We start from the raw sequence: 14306 nt of genomic DNA on the forward strand, positions 1-14306 counted from the left end.
GATGGGGGAAACTGAGGCAGGAGGCAGGAGGGAGATCGGTCCACAGCCTGAATCTGGAGAAGAGAATGGAGAAGGGAACTATCCAGCTTCAACTTAGCGCCAGGAAGCTGAGGAAGGGAGCGCCGGGCATCACGGGTGCATCTTGGTGGCATGTGCCTGCGAGACTGTAAAGCCGTGAACTGATCATTTGTGGTGGTGCCTACTTGGCTTGTGGTGGAAGGATAAGGTCGTGATGTGTGACGGCGCTGCTGGTTGTGATGGTGTGCGATGCCAGCAAGGCACGGAGTCGTGTGGCTCTGGGACAGATGTGTTTTCGATGTGGTGATTGTTATGCGTGTCATGACAGTCCAGGGACCTCATCCTCTTGCTTCCCTCCTTATCCCCAGTACCTTGAAGGGCACCTGGCACACAGTAGGTGTCACCATGTGCCGCGAGTGAAGGAACAATTGTGCCTCTGATGGGACAGAGGTTGTGGGGTGTGGCTTGTGGTTGTGGTTTGGTGTCACCCTGATAGAATCTTCCTCCTCTCAGTTTTTTGGGGCAGAGGGATTTCTGGGGCTGTGGTGGGGCTTCCTCCTCCCTATACTTAGCCTGCTTTGGGTGGAAAAACACCAGACCTTGATGCTTGGAATGGGGGTCGGAGTCAGCCTGCAGACCCCTTCCCAGACCCCCACTCTCTCCCCAGGGAGATATTCAGGAGCTGCTGATAAGCTCAGATCCTCAGGCTGCCTTCCGAGCCTGTGAGCAGTACCTTCCTGGCTGCGACGACCTGGATCCTGTAGCCACAGGGGTGAGTAAGGGGCTTGTCCTGAGGTCGCTGGCTGAGTCATCCCTGGCTCCAGGTCTCAGGAATGAATGAATTCTGAGCCCTATCCAGGGGGCTGAGTGACCCCTGCCCTTAAACTGTTCTTAGGCATGAATGACCTTGACTTCAGGTCACATAACTGACCCTTGGCCCCTCATCATATGATTTACCTTGACCCCAGGTCCCAGGGCTGAGTGAGCCCTGGCTTTAAAAGATAGGACCAGGGCTTCCCTGGTGGCGCAGTGGTTGAGAGTCCGCCTGCCGATGCAGGGGACACGGGTTCGTGCCCCGGTCCGGGAAGATCCCACATGCCGCGGAGCCATGGCCGCTGAGCCTGCGTGTCCGGAGCCTGTGCTCCGCGACGGGAGAGGCCACAACAGTGAGAGGCCCGCGTACCGCCAAAAATAAATAAATAAAATTTAAAATATAATATAAAATAAAAGATAGGACCAATGGACCATGTGCCAGCATGACCCCAGGTGATCTGAGCGATGGGGCCTCCACTCAGGGAATCTGGACCCGACTGGAGTCCTCTTCCCAGGTACCCCAGGGGGAGCCGGAAACCCCTCCCCGTCGGCGGAAGGGGAAGGGAAAAGGGAAGAAAAAAGGGCGAGGTCGTAAGGGGAAGGGCAGGAAGAAGAAGAACAAGGAAGTTTTGGCCCTGAGCCCACCTCCCGTCTCCCTGGAGAACCAGGTAAGGGGTCTACGGTATCTTCCCTCTGTTCTTTGAGATACCTCTGCTTCTGGCCTCTGATCCCCACCGATCCCTTGTGCCTCATGCAAGATCTCTGCCTCTTGTCTCCAATACTGACCTTTGACTTCTCTCAGCTGACCGATCACTTGTCGCGGGGGGGGGGGGGTCTGGTCCTGTCTTAGGAGCTCTTTCATATCTCCCTCCCAACTCCCAGTTCTGCGGGGGGACTAGAGAGAGGGAGCGCACCCCGTCGGGTACCTTATGATGAGGGGGCTCTTGATGAGGGCTACTGTTTAAGGGGAGCCACTAGCTGGGGTGAACGATGGGTTCGTTAGCTAGTGTGTCATTGTTTGGGGTTGACTGGTTGGGGTCATGGGGGAGGGGTATTCATTGGGGGTCGCTAGCTGGGGGGGACACTGATAGAGATTGCTGGTTGGGGGATCATTGTAGAGAGATACTGACTGAGGTTGATGTTCAGGGGTTCCCTAGCTGGAGGTCACTGTTAGAGGTCACTGATGGAGGCCGCTGTTGGTGTTATTGGGGTCTGTAGTTTAGGGTTAATGGTGTGGGGCTCATTGCCAAGGACCACTAGTCGGGCAAGTCCCCAGTGGGGGACCACTGATTAGAAGGCACTAGTGGAATCACCAGCTGGGGTCACTAGCTGGGGGAGTGCCTTTCAGGGGGTCATGGATGAGATGGTTAGTTTGGGAGTCCCTGATGGGTAATTAGTTGGGAAGTCATTGATGGGTCACTGGTTATAGGAATAACTGGTGGGAGGCCAATGATTTGGGTTATTCGTAGGTGTGTATGGGTCATTGGTTAGGTCCCTTAGTGGGGATCACTTGTCACGGGTCATTAATTGGGGGTCATTAATGGGTCACTGGCTGTAGGAATAATTGGGGGCCATTAGTTGGGGGTCACTGGGTAGGTGTCCCTGGTGTGGGCCACTGGTCAGGGTCCTTGGTTGGAGGGTCCCTGGTTGCACTACATCTGCTCGCCGCATCAGTGGGGAGAAAAAGGGTTATCACTTCAGCCTAGAACAGAGACACCAGGAGTAGCCTACCCTTTCTCAGCCCCTTCCTTAGCCTTCACCTGGGCCCCCATCACCTGCTGTGCGCCCTTAACCCAGTTCCTCTGCAGCTGTCCAGGCCAGGAGGACCTCCCACTCCTTCTCTGACTGTGGCCTGGCTGGCTGACAGACTGCTGAGATCTGCCTTGAGAGGACATATGGGATAGGCTTCCGGGAGTCTGGCCCTGAGTGGTGGACATTGACCCTGACCCCTGGGCTTTGGAGCCAGCCCCACTCTGCCTTCCAGGCCTTCCAGACCTGCCAGCCCTGCCCCTCCTCCACACACAAGGGCTCTCCCTGCTGGCTGTCCTTGTCCAGCCAGCACACCTTCGCCTGCACTGGCCAGCCCCCTGCCCCATACCCCTGTGATGTTTTTTTTTGGGAATCCTCCTCTGTCCCCCTCCCTAGACTGGGTGCTCTGGGAGGGAGAGTCTGTCTCTTCCTTCGTCTCCCTTTTGTCTTGATTGTCCTGACCCCAGACCTGGTACCTTCTCTGTCCTTCCTCCAGACCTCCACTGACATCCCCAAGACAGAGACACCAGCTCCAACTCTGCCTCCAACTCCCGCGCCTTTGGTCATCACCACGACTGTGGCCATTGGCAGCAACGTCACCGTCCTAGAGGTTGTGGGAAGTGGACGAGGCTGGAAGGGAAGGTCCTGGGACAGTGGTGGTGGCAGACAATGAAGAGGCCAGGGGTAAACTTTGGTCTGTCCCAATGTCCTCAGGAGAGCTTGGACCCCGACAATGGAACTGAACTGGAGACCGTGGAGACTGAGTTAGCCAGAGAAGAAGAAGAAGAAGAAGGTGGTCCCACCATGGGCCCCCACTTCCGGGCAGCAGAACAGTCATGGAGGACTGAGTTGCAGATCTTTCCTGTGCGTCTGGGTGGCTGGGTTAGGTGCAGGGGGAGGGACTCCTACCTGGAGCCACACATAGCTGCCTTCTCTTTTTTGCTTTCTTTTTATCTTGCCTAGAATGCCTTCCCACCACCCCAGTGCAGTTGACAAATATTTATCTACAGACACTACGCTAATGTGACAGGCATTGTGCTAATGAATGGCTCTGTGGGTAGGGTGATTCATCTGGTTTCTAGCCTAAGCGTGATGAGAAGCCACTTGAGATGGAATACGATCTGACTTGGGAGTTTTCAAAGCTCTCTCTAGCTGCCGAACAGCATATGGACTGTAGGGGGAGCCAGAGGGGCAGCAGGGAAACCAGTAGTCTATGCAAAACAGAGTGGTGACCTGGATGAGGGTGGTGGCTGTAGTGGTGTGGTGGGGATAGAGAAAAGTTGGACAGACTGGGGACGTGCCCCGTTTTGCTCTTGCTGCTGTATGTGGAGAACAATTCAAAAATGACCGGGTGGATGCACAGTGGCGCCACTGAGTAGGATGGGGAAGCCTGACGGAGGAGCAGGTGGAAAGTGTCAAGGATCTCATTTTGGATGTGCTCAACGGGCAACCCTTGTCTGATTGTCAGTGCAAGTGATGGGTTAGAAAATTCTGGAGTTCAAGGAAGATGGTCTAGCCTGGAGATAAAGACTTGGAACTCATCAGCGGAGAGACGCTATCTTCAGCTAAGGGATGAGATTGCCTAGGAGCTTAAGGCAGACAGAGAAGGTGTCTAGGTTCTAGCTTTGTTGTTGGACAGGGGAGAAGGTGAATAATCCTAACCATCTTACTCTGAGTGCCTGGTATGTGCTAAGCATTGTTTTAGCTTCTTTATCTTCCCGTGGGATGTATACAGTCGGCGTTCACCCACGCACCATGCAGGTGAGGCCATAGGAGTTGAATAAGTTGCCCGACATCACTCAGCTTTTGAGAGGCAGCTCCAGGATGAGGACTCCACAGTATGCCCCAGGGTTCATGTTCCTTACCCTGCTGCAGCGTGGCCAGCTTGACACTGGAGGATGAGCTGCTCAAAACATACTGGTTGAAGAAAGGACAGCAGAGACAGCTCAGAGGGTGGACTCTGCACGCATGTGTGCCTGTGTGTGTGTGTGTGTGTGTGTGAGAGATGAGTGGAAGGTAAGTTAGCTGAGAGTTCTATGTCTGAGTTCCAGGGCTCACACCTCTTCTCTTTCCATCCCCTGCCCCAGGGCGCTGGGGAGAAGGGAGAAAAAGGAGAACCGGCAGTGATTGAACAGGTGAGGGGCCTGGGGCTGGAGGACGTGGCGGGGTCTGTGCTAGAATGGGGGTCACACTTATTTCTCCCCCAGGGACAGCAGTTTGAAGGACTTCCAGGAGGCCCAGGACCCCAAGTGAGCCATGGCTGCATTCCCCTCTTCTTGTCTTTTACTTCCAGTTGGGGTGTTTGATCCTCTGGGGTGGGGAGTTAGGGTGTAATGTTGCCAGATCATTTGAAGACGATTGGATATTTGAGGCTCAAAAGATGAGTAAAAATAGGGGTTGAGATGTAAAGTTGGGGGTTTATAGGTGTCAGTATAGTATTGAGGGGCCAGGGGTGGCTCGGTGATGGGGTAGGAGGGTCAGTATGGGGTCAGTGTCAGTGGTGGTTTGGAAGTCAGCCTGGCTCAGACTTTGCATTTGTCATGACCTCTGTTCCTCTGTCCCCAACAGGGGGTGGTTGGCCCCTCAGGTCCTCCTGGCCCGCCAGGATTCCCTGGGGACCCTGGTCTACCGGTAAGAGACTTCCTGTGTGGTGTAAACTCCTGGGAGAGTGAGGTTTCAAGTTGGCAGCATGGCTGCGACTGGAGCTGGCTCTGACCCTTCCTCTTCATCCTCCTCCCCGTCTGGAAATTATCATTCTGTCTCCTCTTCTGTCTCTGGGAGGGGGCGCTCTCCCCTGCCTTCCTCCTTCTGTCTCTATCCCTGAGTGTCTTTCATCTCTGTCTTTCTCCCTATGTCTCTGTGCCCGTTTCCTCTTTTCTCTTTTGTCTGTCTGTCTGTCTCTTTCTGTTTTTGTCTCTTCCACTTTTTATGACTCTTTCTCCTTCCCTCCATTTCTCTTTCTCTCACCATCTGTCTCTTCTCTCTCTCTCTCTCCCTGCCTCCATCTTTCTCTGTCTCTCCCTCCTTGCCTCTCTCCATCTCTCTACCTCCATCCCTCTCTGTCTCTGTCCCTCTCTCAGGGCCCCGCTGGCCTCCCAGGAATCCCTGGCGTTGATGGGATCCGGGGTCTACCAGGCACTGTGATCATGATACCGGTAAGAGGGAGAGAGGGTGGCACAGCCTTGGGGAGTAGAATCCTGACCAAGGAGGAGGGCCTCTCCTGGAGGCTTCCCTCACTACTAGTTGCCCCCTAGTTCCAGTTTGCAAGAGGCTCCCTCAAAGGACCCCCAGTCTCCTTCCAGCAGGCCCAGGCTCAGGCAGTCCTGCAACAGGCTCAGGTGAGTGGAGGACAACTGGGAGAATGTCAGGGGGTGATGGGAGGAAACTGAGAGAATGACAGAGATGGGAGATGGTGAATAGTCAGGAGACAGGTGTATATTTAACTTCTGTTGATGGCTTTGTTCCCCTGTCTCTTCAGCTCTCTATGAAAGGCCCCCCTGGCCTGGTGGGGCTCACTGGGCGCCCAGGCCCCGTGGTGAGTAAGGAGGCTGTGTGGAGTGGGGAGTACATAAGCGGAGATGACTCTAACTCAAACTCCCTCTAAATGCATTACCTTATCTTTCTTCCTCCAAGGGTCTCCCTGGGTATCCAGGTCTAAAAGGAGAGATGGGAGAAATGGGGCCACAGGTGAGATTTGTGGGGGTGGGGACAGGGTTGATGGGAAGGGTCTTCTCACAGGGCTACAGGATAGAGTGCTAGCTGGGGAAAATGGCAAAGCGGCTGCAAACCCTTGCAATTACTGACATTTTTCTTCCTCATTTCCTTTCTCTTCTAGGGCCCCCGAGGACTTCAGGGACCTCGTGGACCCCCTGGCAGACAGGGAAAGATGGTGAGTGACTCCTAGGTCCTCAGGTCATCCCTTATCCATCTCCCAACACCCAACAGGAGCCTCAGCTCTGTGCTCCCAGGGTCTGCTGGTGTCATTGGTGGGATAAGAGCACTGAGGACAGGGAATGACAGTACACTGAGGGTGTGACAAAGGAATCTGGCCAAGTCCCCGAGTCTGGGAGGACTTGCAGAGGAATGATGCTTGAACTGAGATCTGAGGTATAACCAGGGAAAAAGGAGAGGAAGGGCATTCCAAGTAGAAAGAACAGCACATGCAAAAGAAAAGACTGGCACATCGGGGGAAATGATGAACAGGATAATTCCAGATAGGTTTTTTAAATTTATTTTTTGGCCGTGTTGTGTTTTTGTTGCTGTGTGCATGCTTTTCTCTAGCTGCGGTGAGCAGGGGCTACTCTTTGTTGCGGTGTGCGGCCTTCTCATTGTAGTGGCTTCTCCTGGTGTGGAGCACAGGTTCTAGGTGTGTGGGCTTCAGTAGCTGCAGCACACGGGCTCGGTAGTTGTGGCACACGGGCTTAGTTGCTCTGCGGCAGGTGGGATCTTCCCGGACCAGGCACCGAACCCGTGTCCCCTGCATTGGCAGGTGGATTCTTCACCACTGCGCCACCAGGGAAGCCCTCCAGATAGTCTTAAAGCGCCATGAGGAACATACAGCAGGGAAATTAATGGAGACTGAACATGAGTGTTCTTAATTTTTGTGATGATGATAACTTGAGCTAGAGAAAGGGCACTAGGGCTAAAGAATAATGGATGGGTTTGAGATATATTTAAGAGGTTAAATTGGTACATATAGAAGCTCCCAGCATAAGACACTGCATGAGGAAGGTGCTCGATACATGGTAGTAGATATCTTGATGATGTCATCTCCCCCATAGGGCCGCCCTGGAGCAGATGGGGCTCGAGGCCTCCCAGGGGACACAGGACCTAAGGTAGGTGATGGGGCCAGGCCTGGGACTTGGAGGGACTGTCAGGGTAGAGGATTCAAAGCTCAGCTGGCGTTTCTTTCTTTCTTTTTTCTTCCAATTTATTTTAATTCATTTATTTTAAAATATTTATTATTTATTTATTTATTTTGGCTGTGCCAGGTCTTAGCTGTGGCATGCGAACTCTTAGTTGCGGCATGCATGTGGGATCTAGTTCCCCGACCAGGGATCGAACCCGGGCCCCCCTGCATTGGGAGCAAGGAGTCTTTCCCACTGGACCCCCCAGGGAAGTCCCTCAGCTGATGTTTCTTTGTGCAGGGTGATCAGGGCTTTGACGGCCTGCCAGGGCTGCCTGGAGAGAAGGGCCAGAGGGTGAGTGTGTGAGACCCCTCCCCCATATGCAAGCCCCCTCCCAATGTTCATAACACCCTCCCCACCCCCAATATCAGAGCCTCCGTTCCTGGGTCTGAGTCCTCACCCCTAATACCCCATCTCCTTTCCTGGGGGCTGGTCTCCACTTGTTGACTCTGAACTGCCCTCTGTGTTCCCCACTCCAGGGTGACTTTGGTCATGTGGGGCAACCTGGCCCCCCAGGAGAGGATGGTGAGAAGGTAAGTTTGGAAGAGAGTTAGGGGGTGGTTTGGAAGCTAGAAAGCCAGAACAGGAGGAGTAGAGCATTCAGGAACCTGGGGGAGGGGTGAAGGTCTGCACTGGAGAGTCAGGAGACCCCGGTGGGGCTCAAAGAGACAGGCTGAGAGTTGTGGGGTTAGGACTAGAGTTGAGGGGTTAAACCCAGGATTGCAGGTCCAGGATCGGGGTCAGGGGCCTGAATCAAATCACGTATACGCAGTTGGCTGGATCCTGCCACACACTCTGACTCTGAGAGTCCCTGGAAGGGGCTGCCGATATGAGAGAAGGTGATTCTCTGAGGGTTATACCTCCCCCCTCCCCAAGTCATATGCTTTCCCACAGGGAGCAGAGGGACCTCCTGGGCCCACCGGCCAGGCTGGGGAGCCGGTGAGTATCAGGGACCCCTGGGCCCCTTGCCTGGCACAGGGGAGGGAGTCAGCACTCATAGGACCTCAGAGCAGTGATGCTGGAATAACTTTCCTACCTCCTTGCAGGGCCCCCGAGGACTGATTGGCCCTAGAGGCTCCCCTGGCCCCTTGGGACGCCCGGTGAGAATGTCGCTGTCTCTCTACATCCTGTTTGTCTTTTTCTCACCTTTATCTCCTCTGCATGTCCATTTCTGTTGCCTGGATTCTCTGTCCACTCACCTTTTCACCTGTGCCTCTCAGTGTCTCAGACGCAGGCTCCTGTGCCTGGGTCTGCCCTGGTCTCACACCCTCTCCTCCCCCAGGGTGTAGTTGGAAGTGACGGTGTTCCAGGTGCCAAAGGAAATGTGGTATGTGTTCTGATCCCTGATGCGTTCTGACACTCTGACCCTCGGACCACCCATATCCTTGTCCACTCCCATGATCCCCCGTTTCAACTTCCCTGACACCTCAACACCATAATCCCTTCCAGCTTCACAGAACCCTCACTTTCTCCCCAGGGTCCTCCAGGAGAACCAGGCCCCCCAGGACAGCAGGGAAATCCCGGGTCCCAGGTTTGAGCTATCTTTCCTGACAGAGGGGGCGGGGTGTCGTGGCGCTCAGCGGAGGTCATAGACCACTCCTGGCTTCCCCAGCCTCTGTACTTGCTGCCGCTTTCTCATGCTTTCCTTCTCCCCTTTTTAAAAAATATTTCCAGGGAATCCCCGGCCCCCAGGGACCCATTGGCACTCCTGGGGAGAAGGTGAGTGACAACTCTCCCTCCCTTCCCTCTCCTCCCCCAACATCTTTTCCCTTCAACTCTGCCTGCAGGAAAATCTTCCCACCAGGGCCCCTTTTGTAAGCCCTGGATAATGCAACATTCCCTAAATAAGCTCAGAGTTACCAAATGTCATTGCTGGGGAGGGGTTGATGGCCAGAAACAGAACTGCACCAAGGCTAGATCAGACGGGGATATTGTCAGGAGAGAGGAGAACCCTCAGGAGCCAATCATAGAAAATATTACCAAGGCTCACGGGCCAGGAAATCCATTTGTCTCGGGTCTTGTGGTGTCATCTTTCTTCCTCTGCACATCTGTTTCCATCTCCCATGAAAAACAGGCTTCTTTCTATTTCCATCTTAGTCTGTTCTTACCCCAGCTTCTGTTTCTACACACCCTTGTGCTGCTCTGTCACTATTTCAGTCCCCAGTTCCTTATGACCTTACAGTTTCTTTATCCAAATCCATCTGGTCATAGTTTCTATTAGCAAGATATCCCTTACCTCAAAATTTCAGGAGAGAATCTGATTGGCTTATCTGGGCCAAGTGCCCGCCTCTGGACTTGTCAATGGTTTGCAGGACATAGGGGGTCACCTCAGGCCTGCCTAGGCCCACACCCACACCTCTTCAGATGGAGCTGTGGGTTGGAGGTGCTTCTAAAGGAAGAGATGTGGCTGGGGAGCCCCCCACCCCAGCATGTCTCTCACACTGTTTTTACATCCCTTGTCTCAGCCCTCCCAGAAGCAGAGGATTTCTGAGGCACAGAGAGGGGAGAGAGCTTGTCCAAGGTCACACAGCAAGTTTGGAAGAGCTGAGGATAGGTTTCCTGGCCAGTAGGATCTGTTTTTTCTCTAACCTTGAGGTAGCTGTATGTCTGAGTAGGGGCGTTCCTGGTGGAATGGCCAGGCTCTGAGACCCTCTGTCTCCCCCTACTGTTCATCTTCTTTCAGGGTCCCCCTGGGAACCCAGGAATTCCAGGCCTCCCAGGATCTGATGGCCCTGTGGTGAGAACTAGATTCTGGGAGAAGGAGGAAGGAGAAGTGGGGAGGCTTGGGAATTTGGATGGCATATCAGGTCTCGGACAACTTAGAATGTTTATCTCCTAGGGTCACCCAGGTCATGAGGGCCCAACAGGAGAGAAAGGGGCCCAGGTAAGTGACCTGGAGACGGGCTGATTTGGGGATGAGGGTTGGCAGGCAGGGCCAGGAGTCAGGGGCTATTAATGAGAAGAGAGATGAGGGCACTGGGAACATGGAGGGGGGAGAACAGGATGGCACTCATCTTATGTCCATCTCAGGGTCCAGCAGGGTCGGCAGGCCCTCCGGGCTATCCTGGACCTCGGGGTGTGAAGGTAAGTGATACTTGGGACCTGCAGATAGAGGTTTTTTTTTGGCCGTGCTGCACGACTTGTGGGACCTTAGTTCCCCGACCAGGCATCAAACCCAGGCCCTCGGCAGTGAAAGTGCGGAGCCCTGACCACTGGACTGCCAGGGAATTCCCTGCAGATAGGGTTGATCCATCAGCATGGACCTCTGGAAGCCAGCTCTATCAGAAACTTCTGTGTGTGTGATGAGAGGAATCAGTCTGCCAGGCAAGGTGTGGTAGAAGTGACAATATATAGCTACTTTGGAGCTGAAAAGCCAAAGGGTAACAGTACAGCATGGTTGTCACCTCGTAGTTGAGAACAGTTAAACCCATTAGAGGCTGAACCCATTTCACTGGAAGCACACACATCACGTCCAGGTCCAGGTCAGCACACTGTAATCAAGCAGAGGGTTTTTGAAAGCTCAAGCCCAGAGCCATACCATGTGCAAGCCCAGAAATGCTAAGACGAGCTGAGAGCTGAACTGAATAGAGATTCACTGTTGACCCAGCGCAGGGACATTGGAATTCACATCTATATGGTAGCTAAGTCCAGTTACATTGTAGCCAAGTACAGGTATCCATTACCTGTAGTCTAAAAACAGAGTTTGATGGTAGCCAAGAGCTGGCTCCTCCTATTTTTGCATTATAGACAAGCTTAGTTACACTATAACCAAGGAGGTGGTTCTATTGTAACTGGCCACAAAATCCTGTGTCCAAACTCAGAGTTCCATTGTAGCCAGGCATGGTTTTCTATATATAGTTGAAGGCTATGTTGTTGCTGAGTCTAGTTACATGGTAGCCGTGGCCAGAGAACAATTGTAGCCAAGCTCAGTTACACTGTGGCCAATGAATTGCCCTGTGGCTAGAGACAGTCATGCTATTGTCAAAACGCACGGTTAGGGCTTCCCTGGTGCCGCAGTGGTTGAGAGTCCGCCTGCCGATGCAGGGGACACGGGTTCGTGCCCCGGTCCGGGAGGATCCCACATGCCGCGGAGTGGCTGGGCCCGTGAGCCATGGCCCCTGAGCCTGCGCGTCCGGAGCCTGTGCTCCGCAATGGGAGAGGCCACAACAGTGAGAGGCCCGCGTACCGCAAAAAAACAAAAACAAAACCACATAGTTATATTGTATCCAAGTATAATTTTGTTGTAGTCACTGAGTTCGGTTAATATCGTGTCTCCCTGTGGCTGGAAACAGTCATGCTATTGGAAAACACAGTTGTATTGTATCCAAGTACAATTTCATTTTAGTGGCTGAGCTCAGTTACACTGTAGCCAAGTGCAGCTTTTCTTGTGGCCCAAGTCCAGAATTTGGCTAGAGCAGCATCTGGGCTTGCGCTGAGCAGTCTTGCTGTAGCCAAGCACAGACTCCCCTTGTTGCCAGGCACAGAGTTGCATTGTAGCCAGCACAATGGGAAACATTCCTTTGCCTTTAGAATGCAGCCGGGGCCTGGAATGTTCATCCTCTTTCTCCTGCCAGAAGGAACCGTGGACACAGTGTCCCCGGGAGATGGGAATCAATTACTTGGAAATTTGGCCTTCCCTGCACTCCCCCACACAGATGACCTTGGGAGGCTGCCAGTGGGAAGGGGTGGGGGGAGAGGCAGCCTCTTGCACACCATACTAGCAGACTTTGGGGAAAGATAATTTCCTCTGGGGCTGACCCTCACCCCCCTTCCTCCAGTCTGACATCCGCTTGGGACTCTCCTGGCTGTTTCAGGGCAAGGGACTGAGTCCGGGGCCCGAGTCTGGGGCCCTTCTTAAGTGGGGGGAGTGGGGGACCTGAGAGCTTTTATATTTTTCAGGGTACCTCTGGCAACCGGGGCCTCCAGGGGGAGAAAGGAGAGAAGGTGAGAAGGGAGGGGATTCCTTGAGGGGGGAACCCTAATAATGGGGCTCTGGCTGTGTCCCTTCCCTGAAGCCCTGACATCTGATCTCTGTACTGTCTTCCACCCAGGGAGAGGATGGCTTCCCAGGCTTCAAGGGTGATGTAGGGCTTAAAGGCGATTGGGTAAGATGACCTCCAGAGGAGGGGTCTGGTGGATCTGGGGGACTTGGGAAAGAGAGGGAGGGGGTGAACTGGGGCAAAGACAGGAATGACAAAGGGACTGATGTCAGGGCTTCTCCTTTTCTATTCCAGGGGCAACCCGGACCCCCAGGTCCTCGGGGAGAGGATGGTCCTGAAGGGCTGAAGGGGCAGGTGGGGCTTGCTGGTGAGGAGGGGCCCCCAGGCTCAGCTGGGGAGAAGGTGAGTGGACCTGGTCACCCCCTCCAGTCTATACCCCAGCTTCTAGCCTGCAGGCAAGGTGTTCCCTGGCCCTTTGCCTTCTGCCCTCTGCTCTTTTATCTCCAACTTCAGGAGGCTCTCAGCTCCTTCAATTCCCCAGCTCAGCATTACAGAGCAATTCCATGCACTTTATCTTATTTTTATCCCCATAACCACCACAGGCAACAGACTTTTTTACCCCCATTTTACAGACAAGGAAACTGAGATTTGGAATGGTTGAATGAGTTGCCCAAGGACATACCCCTAGCAGGCAGGGGCCAGGACTTGAACCCATGTTTCCCTGAATCCCCCACCCCTACCCCTGCAACCATGCCCCAGCCTTCCTGCCCCTCCCCCACTTACCTCCAAGTTGCAGTCTCTGACCTTTGTCCCATAATCTCTCTGCAGGGCAAGCTTGGGGTGCCAGGTCTCCCAGGTTACCCAGGACGTCCAGGCCCTAAGGTCAGAAGCTACCAGGAGGGTGGTGGGCAAGGGCAGGGTTCAGAGACTGATTAACGTCTGGGGGTCCGGGCTGTGGTCTGAGGGTGTGAGCTGTCCACCCCATGGGGCATTGAAAGTGTAAGATGTGGGCTTTGGCATCAGACAAACTTAGGCTCAAACACCCAGCCTTATCTGCTAAGTGACCTTGAGTAAGTCACACCTTACCTGCTAAATGATCTTGAACAAGTCTATTGAACCCATTTTCTCAGTTACGAAAGGGAGATACCAGTAGTATCTACCTCATCAATTTGATGATGATAAAATTGATGATTTTGGTGATAATAAAACTGTAGGATCCTTCTTATTTGGTATGATTGAGGTTGGTTCAAACAAGTCAGTAAGGAGGAGAATCATAAAAAATACATATTTTACATATCTTGAATTAATTATAACTTAGAATGTACTTATGTAAAACTGTACATTTGGCTGCCAATGTTTTGATGAATGAGGCTATTGGTAAGACATGTCTTTCTGCCTAAACCACACCCATATTACATCACTGATGATTTATAGTTTTTATTACATAAAGTGGAGCGGAAACGCAAAGACACTTGGGAAGAAATCTGAGTGCAGAATCCTTCTTGAGTTCCACACTTTTGGTATCTCGATCTAGCAGTTATCTTGCCCGTGCCTAATTGGACAGTGTTTTTTTTTTAGTGACTTCCCTTTACATTGAGTCTTTTCCATTTAACCTAGATTTTACAGATCTCTTTCTTTTCCCTTTCTACATTTCATCAGTTTTTGTAAGGTTTCATTAAGTCACATGACCCCAATAGCAAGGGCAACTGATATAAATAGGTTTGGGATTAACTCAAGGTATCAAAACGAAGAGCAGAACTCAGCCTGTTGGAACAGAAATTCATGGGAGTTAGAACAAAGTCTCGTAGCCAGGACTGATCAGTGTGTCTTGGGCAACAAGCAATGAATACTTTACAGGAGGCCTGATATGTCGGCCTGG

General features: G+C 52.9%; 1 protein-coding gene across 17 annotated transcripts in view; it reads left to right on the forward strand.

The window, feature by feature from the left end:
* Positions 1-14306, forward strand: part of COL5A3 (collagen type V alpha 3 chain) — a 40394-nt gene that overhangs the window by 4989 nt on the left and 21099 nt on the right. For 13 of the 17 annotated variants that reach the window (XR_012331090.1, XR_012331086.1, XR_012331087.1 and 10 more), the window contains exons 5-30: positions 686-790; positions 1347-1499; positions 3077-3190; positions 3295-3444; positions 4668-4829; positions 5149-5211; positions 5661-5735; positions 5835-5918; positions 6059-6115; positions 6214-6267; positions 6416-6469; positions 7362-7415; positions 7728-7781; positions 7967-8020; positions 8382-8426; positions 8534-8587; positions 8770-8814; positions 8965-9018; positions 9162-9206; positions 10171-10224; positions 10327-10371; positions 10518-10571; positions 12387-12431; positions 12539-12592; positions 12722-12829; positions 13256-13309. Coding sequence is in view for 12 of the 17 variants with exons in the window: in XM_073803266.1 (XP_073659367.1) it covers positions 686-790; positions 1347-1499; positions 3077-3190; positions 3295-3444; positions 4668-4829; positions 5149-5211; positions 5661-5735; positions 5835-5918; positions 6059-6115; positions 6214-6267; positions 6416-6469; positions 7362-7415; positions 7728-7781; positions 7967-8020; positions 8382-8426; positions 8534-8587; positions 8770-8814; positions 8965-9018; positions 9162-9206; positions 10171-10224; positions 10327-10371; positions 10518-10571; positions 12387-12431; positions 12539-12592; positions 12722-12829; positions 13256-13309 (1890 nt within the window). In the remaining 5 variants the exon portion in view is untranslated. Of the gene's footprint in view, positions 1-6; positions 412-685; positions 791-1346; positions 1500-3076; positions 3191-3294; positions 3445-4667; positions 4830-5148; positions 5212-5660; positions 5736-5834; positions 5919-6058; positions 6116-6213; positions 6268-6415; positions 6470-7361; positions 7416-7727; positions 7782-7966; positions 8021-8381; positions 8427-8533; positions 8588-8769; positions 8815-8964; positions 9019-9161; positions 9207-10170; positions 10225-10326; positions 10372-10517; positions 10572-12386; positions 12432-12538; positions 12593-12721; positions 12830-13255; positions 13310-14306 lie in introns of those variants that run through there. The other 4 variants (XM_033854393.2, XM_033854394.2, XM_033854395.2 and 1 more) reach the window with 2 other exon arrangements.

This window comes from Tursiops truncatus, chromosome 3 (genome assembly GCF_011762595.2).
Source record: "Tursiops truncatus isolate mTurTru1 chromosome 3, mTurTru1.mat.Y, whole genome shotgun sequence".
In the NCBI taxonomy this organism is placed as follows: Eukaryota; Metazoa; Chordata; class Mammalia; order Artiodactyla; family Delphinidae; genus Tursiops; species Tursiops truncatus.